This window comes from Paroedura picta, chromosome 15 (genome assembly GCF_049243985.1).
Source record: "Paroedura picta isolate Pp20150507F chromosome 15, Ppicta_v3.0, whole genome shotgun sequence".
In the NCBI taxonomy this organism is placed as follows: Eukaryota; Metazoa; Chordata; class Lepidosauria; order Squamata; family Gekkonidae; genus Paroedura; species Paroedura picta.
Genome location: NC_135383.1, coordinates 20,564,556 through 20,574,762, shown reverse-complemented (window position 1 = coordinate 20,574,762; position 10,207 = coordinate 20,564,556). Strand labels below are relative to the sequence as shown.

General features: G+C 49.0%; 1 protein-coding gene across 1 annotated transcript in view; it reads right to left on the bottom strand.

The window, feature by feature from the left end:
• Positions 1-3,662: 3,662 nt before the first annotated feature.
• The window catches only part of RPS6KB1 (ribosomal protein S6 kinase B1), a 32,915-nt gene continuing 26,370 nt past the window's right edge, over positions 3,663-10,207 (bottom strand). The window contains exons 13-15 of the mRNA XM_077312479.1: positions 9,774-9,881; positions 7,974-8,086; positions 3,663-7,005 (exon numbers count right to left, since the gene is read on the bottom strand). Of these exons, the coding sequence (XP_077168594.1) occupies positions 6,768-7,005; positions 7,974-8,086; positions 9,774-9,881 (459 nt within the window). The 3' untranslated portion in view covers positions 3,663-6,767. The remainder of the gene's footprint in view (positions 7,006-7,973; positions 8,087-9,773; positions 9,882-10,207) is intronic.

Genomic DNA, 10,207 nt, shown 5'->3' with positions numbered 1-10,207 from the left:
TGAATTTTGTCCATATTCTGCCAAAGGAAACTTAACCACATCTATAGCGCTACTGATACATGTGCCTATCGGGTGTGACAAAAGCTTGAGGCACTGCTGCCAGTCCTATAAGGGGAGCATCATTTTTTCGAGGCACACTCACAATTGCAGGTGCTCCTAACATGGAAGCATATGCAGGGAACACAGCATTGCAGCCCCAACACTGCATCACCGCAGTGTATTAGGAAAGGGCACACCTGTTGGCACCAGATACACACCTGCAAAACTTCTTGCATTTGAGAAGTATTTTGAGAGAGCCGCAGTGGGTTTTAAATTAATTCTCAGCACTCAAAAGCTCAGGCTGATAAAGGAACCTGACAAATTGGACGTACGGAGCTGCCCAATAATGAGGCCTTGTTTTCTCCATTCATTTAGCTGTCCTTGCTGTTGCTTGCGAGTCAAGCAAAGGTCTTTCAGAACCTTAAAAAAAACCTGGTTCTTTTATGTGAAAGTACCAGGGATGGGAGTTGGGCCTTCCTGCCTTCAAAGCACATGTTCCAGCCTTACAGCTTTGGTTCCCAGAAGGAAGAATAAACCACCAGGGTCTTTACAAGGTAAATCAGCAAGCAGCCAACCCCCTCCATCCCCAGTAATGGTAACCTACTAGACCCAGAGCCTCTTGTGGTGCAGAGTGGTAAGGCAGCCGTCTGAAAGCTTTGCCCATGAGGCTGGGAGTTCAATCCCAGCAGCCGGCTCAAGGTTGACTCAGCCTTCCATCCTTCCGAGGTTGGTAAAATGAGTACCCAGCTTGCTGGGGGGGTAAACGGTAATGACTGGGGAAGGCACTGGCAAACCACCCCGTATTGAGTCTGCCAGGAAAACGCTAGAGGGCATCACCCCAAGGGTCAGGCTTGACTCGGTGCCTGCACAGGGGATACCTTTACCTTTACCAGACCCAGGACAGAAGCAAGTTGTTGGAGGTCGATATAACACCTGAGTTGTTATTCTTTGGGTGAGAAGCCGCTTCCCCCCTCTCTTCTCTTAACTGCCCCCTTTAAAACAACCTTCCGTAGAGGTGTAGTCCGACATCAGCAGTGTACTGACGCTAATGAAGAATTGCACCATTTAGGGAGTAGTTACTGCTCAGTCCATTTGTATGGAAGGTCGGCTTGGGATGCAAAAGTATAAATGTAATCTCTTTTAAAAAAACACTCTTCATAACATTTGTTCAAAGTTGCATTTAATTGCTATTTACATCCATTTGTTCTGAAATCAAGTATATTTCATTACAGTAAATAGTACAGAATGAAATGCAGAGAAGGATATTTATCCTCTATACCAGGGGTAGTCAAACTGCAGCCCTCCAGATGTCCATGGACTACAATTCCCAGGAGCCCCTGCCAGCAAACGCTGGCAGGGGCTCCTGGGAATTGTAGTCCATGGACATCTGCAGGGCCACAGTTTGACTACCCCTGCTCTATACCATTCCCAATAAGGCAGCTGGAGAGCAATTCTTACAGATGGTTACAAAAACCAGCTCAGGTCTGGCAGAAAGAATACTTCCATTAAAAAATAATAATCATAATGGTACAGATGAGAACCACCCATGCATTCACAACCCCTCTTCCTGCCCCCTCCTTTCCCCCAATAATCGGACACTGACGGAGAAAGGTTATTTCCCATAGATATTTCCCCGGTTTGCAATAACGCAGGGTCGGCTTGAGATGAAGCCCAAACCCTCTTTTCCCTGCTCACCCCTAAATGAGAGGGTGCATATGCTGGTTTTAATACATGTCCACAGCACCACTGAAGCCCAATTTCTTTTCGATGGGGCTTTGGAAGGGAGATTTCCCCTTGAGTGAATGGACGCTTTCACTCCTTTGCAATGGGGATAAACTCAGAATTCGCTGGCTCAAATTTAGAGCCGTCTCCTTCCCTGACGATCGTAGCCAGAAAAGTCACTAGAATGTTGAGACCTCTGGGGAAAACAGAACCAACCCAGGTGGGTCCAGGCTGTTCTTCCCACCCCACCCTCACCCATGGCACCTCACGGGTAAAGAAGAGAATCTAGACGGATGTTATGCCACCATACCATGATAAAACATTCCCAAGCAGTTCCGGAAAGATAAAAGCAAATATGATAAACTCACAATAATGAGAAGCACAAGGTTGCTTCAGGATGAATCCAGGACTCCTGGCCAGGGGCCCATATGAAGCCAGCCCACAGGGCACTACAAAAGACCCCTCATTCTTACGAGATGGATCCCCCCCCACACACAAGCACACAGATCTTTAGGCACGCTCTCTGCTGTCCTTCCACTACCCCCCTCCCCAGGTCCCAGCTGTATTTCTTTGCAACTCTCATCACCCCCCGATTCATAGAGATGGATGAACGTTAGGGCAGTGGAAGGAGCAGCAGTTCGGTGGTGGGATCTCCCCCAGTGGCCTGGTCTAGCCCACCTGACACTATTTCACCACAAACCGATTTTTAAAACGGGAGCCCGTAGCAAGTAGCAACACCCTGATGAAGTCTGGTCTATCAAGCCTGGCTCGTACATGTACGGAAATGAGACGGTAAAAATAGACTGCGCATCTTCACGCTTTGGAAAGCTCCTCGATTCCCCAGGCTCCTTGCAACGCCAGCAGGCAGGAGGGGAGAGCAATTCTCCCTACCGCATGCTACGTTTCTTTGGCGAGGAGTCGTCTGAAGGTGCATAATCTCCAGTCTATTTCTACCACATTGTTTTGTGTGCACCAAACCAGGCTTCAGATGACACACAAAGAGCCTGGTCTGGACTTCGCCCGCCATTACCCGGTTCACCAAGTTAACCGAGCATCCCTTGCTTGACCGAGAGCCCTTGAATAACTCCCGCCCCAACTCCAAATCTATATCACGGGGGGGTGGGGGGGTGGGGGGGGTGAAGGAGGGAGAAGGCCCAGCCCAGCTGACCTATGCACTTCTGTACTCTTCAAAATAAACGGCAGAAGTAGCACTACTTTCGACATCATGGAACTGTCTGAAATAAAACAGGATTCAAGTTAATCAAGTTTTAATACTTAATATGTGGTTAGCCTTACCAAGTTTTACGCCCAGTTATTTTTTTTTTTAATAATATAACCGTACAAAAATTCTATAAAAATCAAATTATAGCAAAAATCCCAAGATTATAATTAAAAAAGCACAGCTTGTACAAAATAAATCTTCATCGCTATACCCCAAGAAAAACTGTAAGACTTTTAAAAAATTTATTCAAAGAAAGCACTTAGAAGTTCTCCGATATCCACTGCATTCCGCAGGCTAGCACTCTGGTACGGCCGTGCCGGAGAGAGATGCCGCTCCGTTCGAAGTCCGGTAACCACTACGCATTGTCGCTAAGAGTTATATACACAAAAATCAAGGTTTTGGATATTCTTCTTTTATACAAATAAATACAGGATAACCCATATTGCATAGTGTGTACTTGCTGTCCCGAGTCGCATTTCCCCCCCCCCCAAAATAAAAAAATAAAGATTCACAGTTAACAGGATGAAGCGATAATGTGGAAACACACGATAAAATCGGTTGAACTGGATACAGCAGTGAACTCAAAACTACCACACTTAGCCGCTTTCTTCTGCCAGCTAGAAATGCCAGGCCCCTTGCAAAAAGTCCTTTCCTGCCAGGACAGAAGGGTAAGAGCATGGGAAATCGTACCCCTTCTTATGGGGGAGGGGAACCACATAGGGAGCATTGCTCCTCTACAACCGCAAACGCCCTGAGTCTTGAGTAGCAGAAGTCCTTAACAGGGTTCGGGAATCTCACCTTTAGCTGTCACCGCAACCATGCTGCTTCAGCGCAGGCTGAGGGGAAAGCAGCTGCTATTTCAGACAGTGTTTCGGGGTGGGGCGGGGCGGGGTGGGATCTATGCCGTATCCGATGTCTATAATCAAAGCACTTTTAAGGGAGCTCTTCCTCTGAGGAACTAAGAGGGAAAAGCCGGACGGCCCCAACGCTCTCCAGAGACAGCCCCACGCCCCACCGCACACTATCCAGCTGCAACCAAGGGGTGGGTCGGAGGAGGGCAGCGACAGCTTGTGTCCCCCCCTTCCCTGAGAACGGCAGGCAGAACACAAGAGCTCCATACGATGGCCTCACAGTTCAGGCGATTCTTCCTCCCTGGGGAGGGGGAGGAGTCACACCCATTAGGTCCATGTGCATGGGGACCCGCGAGGCGCTCCCATAGCACACGTCGTATTAGGGTCGAGTGCTTCGGTGCGGTTCAAGCCACCTCGTCGATCACCGAAGGCCAAAGCGGCGCATAGGAGGCCAGTGCTGTGGCGCAGAGAGGAGGGGCAGTGGTGGCACGCCAGCCGGTGGCCGCACACAAGCAAAGAGCCGCCCCTGCCCGCCTCGGGCTTCGGGGATCGCACAACCCTACATAATATGCCTCCACACCATGGAGCACTTCCCCACACACAAACACACACCACGCAAAAGCGGCTATCACCTGTCTGAGTTAGGCCTTAGGATCAAGGCGAGCCTTCCTGAGAGGTATGGAATTGCTCAACGGCAACAGCCTGGACAGTTCCAATATCACCTGCACGTCCAAATCTGACCCTTCCGGCGGCAGGAGCGCCACAAGCCGTCGGGGGAGGCTGCCCTGGTGAGCGCAGCGCCAACACAACCTGCTTTCTATCCCCACATGATTCAGACCTACGAGCCTTACTGGAGCGGCACGAGGGAAAGCGGGTCCTCTGCTGCCAGAGGCTAAAACCCCAAACCAAGCCCAGCAGGGTTCCGATCCCAACTCAGTCCCTTGGACTGCTGCTCTCAGCGGGACTTGCAACCCCTTTAACATTTTGCAGAAAAACAAAAAATTAACAATGATGCTCCTAACTGATACGACCAGGTTTCGCATCTGTGCTATTTCCTTCCATGTTAATTTGTGGAAAGTGAAGCCTCTGGGCTGTGACTATTTTTTGTTTTTGAGAAGAGTTATGGCTTGGATCCTATGGCTCAGGAGGACGAAAAACAAAAGTCATCCCTACAGTAGCGGGACAAACACGGACAGAAGAACCTAACAAGCAGGACGAAGCAGCACCAGGGACTTGACGCAGCCGCACAATTACTCAGAGGCCCCCCCAACACACTCACTCTGCCCTGGAGCGTAAAGCTCTACCGACCATTAGCAACTCCCTTCACCAGCTACGTCCACGGAAATTCTTTAAGGCAGGAAGTATTTTTAAGATAAGGTAAAGATACCTTTATTTAATTCTTTGTATCTGTAAAGTCACGTGTACAGATCGTTGTTTGTGTGTTTTGCGTTTTCCCAACGACAATCGCAGAAACATAAATAGTAAATCTATCGAACGTTTCCCTAAAATTAAAGTTGCAAAAAAATTCGCTGGAAGACATTCGTTGAAGGCCATCTTAATACTTTGCTTTGTTTTGAAATACAATCAGCAGATGGACAGCCCCACCACTGGAAAACGGTTATTGTGATTTGCCACGGAAATGCATAACGGAGCAGAGGCGAGCTGAACAAACCATCTCTCCAAGCGTGGCCACTTCCTGGCAAGGTCAGGGTAATTTGCTTCTTTTCTCAATCGGTAGCACACGGATGGCATCATGGCTTGTGCGCGCACATACCCACGCCCCTTTTCCACCTCTTTTTCGATGGCTCGGTACATCGGAGTACGCTGGGGAATCTCGAGACCATTCTTAGCCAGCATAACATACGGGTATTTACCAGCAACATTTCTGCTGAGATTGATGAAACGCTTGACAGATATAAGCTCATGGCAACAATCCAAAATCTCCGGGGGACTCTTGACTTGCGCACAGAAGTCTGTGCCAGCAGAGGGAGCCTCTGAACATCAAGTGGACCCCGGAGGCGTGAGACTGGGACACATGGCTTCAGTGTCAGCTTAGGATATAGCAGAGCCTGAACTGTTGCTTGTAATGAGAAGGTAGGCAGGGTATGTCCCCCCACCAGCCCCTCCACCAACCCCGACTACCTAATGGACAGTGTGCCGCTGTCTTTTTCACCACTTCATTGTTTCAGTAGCAAAACAAATTTTTTTTAAAGTCCGCTTTTCTGTTTTGTGCATCAAACCAATAATTCTGCATTTTCCAAGTTTGGGATATACTTTCCATAATGAGCCAATGTGAGAAAAAAAAGGGGGGGGAAGAACTATTTGAAAAATATATATTCATATTTTAAAAACCTGTTTAGATTGTGTGGGGTCTTTTTTTTTTTTTTTTGGCATGTGGAACACCTTGTGGCGGAGTTTATCTTGGCTCATCCATGCCACACCACTATAGGAAACCATCCAAATAAGCCTGCATGCTAATTAATCCTCGAGAGGCGAGTACCGGAGGAGGCATTGTGTGCGCTTGCCCGGCAAAGCGGGCTACCCCTTCGACAGGACGACGCCATAGCAACGCTCTACGCTAAACACTGTCAGCTTCAAGCCATCACCCTTGATCAACCGCAAAAGACGCCACACTGCAAAACTCTTAACTGCTGCTCCTGCAGCATTACAACGCCATTTTGCTCCAGGTCCTTCTTTTTTTTTTTTATGCACCACTGATTCAGAGAAGGGGGGAGGGGGAGATCCACGGGATTTTGCTTCTCTTTCCCAGTCCACTTTGCGCAATGACTCGCCTCGACACCGCTGCTCCGAGAAAGAAGCCACAAGGAGCCCTCCTGTTTCATCCGGGTGGGAAGGGGGCTGCCGGCAAAGATCTGCCATCTCTTCCTTCCACTGCCCAAGCAGCTTTGGAGATGATTCGGCCACCGGTTGTGTCATAGATTCATGCGCAAGTGCTCTGGTCGTTTGGAAATCATGGGGAAGGCTTGTTTTTTGTATGGCCCGGTGTTGGGTTGCCGGATGGGAAGGGGAGCCGAAGCCTCTCCGCATACCGTCACGTCCATTTGTTCAATCCCTCCTGTCTCCATCGGATACTCCACAGGTGTCTGAGGGTTTGTCACGCTGGCAGAAGGACCTCGTCCCCAGAAGTCTCCAGGAGAGAATTTTACAGGGCTTCAAAGACAAGAAAGGCCTGTTATAGAGTTTCACTTAATGAACTGCGCTGCCTGCTACGGAACTCTACATAGCAGAAGTAGCAAGTATCTGCGCTTCAGTCGCTGGCTCCTGGTTTTGATTTTTAGAGCGAGCTGCAACCAAAAGCTATCGGCAGAGGACTCCAGGCCTGAGCACAGACTGCTGGGTCAGCCACCAGCAAGGCTCGCTCAGCCTCAGTCCCCTGTTTTGTAAACTGGTACTAACAGCCTACTTCAGAGGGGAAATCAGGAGGATGCATAGGATCGTTCCTGAAAATTATTTTACACCCTTCGTTCTTAAAAATGTTCAAAGCCCTACACAGGTGCTTTGAGCTGCTTCCACAAGGAGCAAAGTAAGGTAACTGAACAGACTGCCCCCCTCCCATTCTGAAGGGGAAGAGGGTCAAGACGGAGTGCCAAAATCTGCCAGATTGTTAGATCAGGCCTTGGTAACCCCCTTGCAAGCTAACCTACAAAGCAGATTAAAGTGCCAGGTGCTGGGCTGCATGAGTTGATCAGAAGGAGGAAGGAAACCAATCCTGGGATTTTCGAGCAGAAGGCTACACTGGCATGCCTTACACTCCTTTTGAGGGTTGTGACACACACAAAATGTTCCTTCTGTGAAATGTCAAATGCCCACTGCAGAAGGCAAAGGCAGCTCGATGGTCCTACTATTCCCTTTGGCTTCAGCACTTGGATTGCAAAGTCAAGTGGCAAACACTGAGGCATTCCAAGTTAACAGCAGCATAATTATCTGGGCATGGAACTGGAGTGGACAAGTAGATTTGAATTTCCTGAAATCCGAGGGGGGGTTGGACTAGATGACCCTGGAGATCCCTTCCAACTCTGATTCTATAAAAGCACTAATTTCTTTTGGACAATTTAAGGTTTTCTGGAGGCAAAGGACACCTAACCAGAGATGAACAACAGACTATGCGGGGGGAGTACCTGACTGGCGTCCGTGGGCTGCCGATGAATCTGCGAGGTGATCGGATTTTTGGTTCAAAGGAAAACTTCTCTTTTACACTTTCAAGTACAGAGGGAGCCACATATGTGAAGCCCTAGAAGTTAAAGAAAAAAGTTGCTAAGATCATCCATGGTAATATCCCAAAGCCTCAAGCCCAGCACTAGCTCCCATTTCTCCTGCGCCAAACACACACAGAGATAAGTGTCAAATCCAGCCCTTATTAGTACGGGGAATGAAGACACACCTGACTGCCCTACACCGAGGGGGATCTCAGTCTGCATAGCCAGTGCTCTTTATGACTAGCAGCAGCTCACCACAGACTCGGACAGAGGGGTCTTCCCAGCTGGAGATGCCATGGGTCGAGCCTGGGGCCTCCTATGCACAAAGAATTTCCTATGCTGCTGACATGTGGGCCTTTAAAAAAAAACCTCATAGGAAACAAAGGGCTGGATCAATCCAATTTTTCCTGTGAGTGAAAAAAAAGAATGAGGGCTCATCCTTGCCCACCCAAAACTGCTCTCCTGAGAACTGCAGAATTTAAAGGGACAAAAAGCCATGGGAAGAAGATGGTTTTTTATTCTCCACTTTTTGCTACCCAATCCGGCTTACAAATACCTTTCCCTTCCTCTCCCCACAACGGACATCTTGTGGAGCTCAGAGAGCTCTAACAGAACTGCTCTATGTGAACAGCCCTGAGAGAACCATGACTAGCCCAGGGTCACCCAGCTGGCAGTATGTGGGGGAGCGGGGCTCCAGACCCAGCTCTCCAGATTAGAGGCCGCTGCTCTTGACCACCACACCACGCTGGCTTTAGGGATAGGTACAGAGTTAAGGAGAGGGGAGGTAGGAGCAGAAGATGCTGGAGGGGAGGGGGGAAAACTGTCTCTGAGAGGCAGGAGAACAATGCGGACAATACTGAGCTAATCTAACCCAAGGCTTCACTCAACAGAAGACAACACCATATGTACTTACTCAAGTCGGGGCTCTTTGCTCTGCAGGTGCAAATCTGTTGGTGGCTCCCAACCTAAAGGAGGTGGGTGTGTCTGGCCTCAACCAGGGTCCTGGTCCCAACCGGATGGAATTAACTCCCGGGAGAGCTGAGGGCCCTGATGGAGCTGTTCCACCAGGCCTTTGGTTGAGGCCAGGGCAATTAAGATCCCATCCCCATAGCTGTAAGAACAAGCTGTCTCCCCTCATCCCCCTGTGGCGGGGGTTCTGTTGAGTTTGGGTAATGGGTGGGGGCACAGGGGGTTGGTTTTGCTGCCGCTGTTTCTGTTCTTAAGCTTTGGGGGTTTTAGTGTGGGGATCTTTTCCTTGTAACCCACCACCTGCCGGCCAGTCTTGGAGTGGCGGTTAATAAATCAAATAATAAATCAAATAAATAAATAAGTTTATGCACACAACACAGAAGAGATGAATGGCATGTTCACAGCAATAAGATTTAGCAATTTATTCTTCAGTGCCGCCCCCCCCCTGCCCCTTTAATGTAGCCTTCCGAGAAAGTTAGTTGCTGGCATGTAACACAAAGGCAGAAACCGAAATGCGAAACAGGGAGAGCAAATGAATGGAAGAATTGAAACACACCTTGTGGCAAAGCAGGGAGGGATGGAGCTTTTGGGAACTTGATTTATTTCTTACAGAGACTCCAGTGAAAAACAAGTTTAGCAGGAGAGGTGTTTTCTCTCTCTCTCTCTGGGCTTTCTGGCAAGCACTGGGGGCTACAGAAGGAGGGGTGCGCATGCTGCTGGCTCTCCGCAGCACTAGATCTCATGCTCACTTACCAGGAAGACCTGGTTGGCACTTTCACTGAGAGTCGAGTCGTCAGGGCTATCGACGGGCGTCTGACGGGTGAACTTTGCATCGAATTGGCTTACGTCCTCTTCGGATTGCTTTGCAAAGACAGAAATGGATTAAAGGTTTATACCCACTATATCCAAATTTAGGCAGCAGCAGTATGAAGTCCCTAGACAGAGACAGAAATCCTATCGCCACTAGGGAAAGATCACAGTGTACCCAGTTGGACTGAAAAATCAAGGGGGATACAATCAAAAGCAAAAGAACCTAGTAAAAAGGATAAGTTAAGGTGTTTTGGGCTGGGGTGCCATCAATTTGGTGATGCCACCCAGCTCCATCTCCTGAAGGATGCTCTGAGCTCACTGGTCCAGCGCTTGGAAGCAATGTCAGAGTGGTTCAGAGCAAGCCGCCTGAAGGTGAA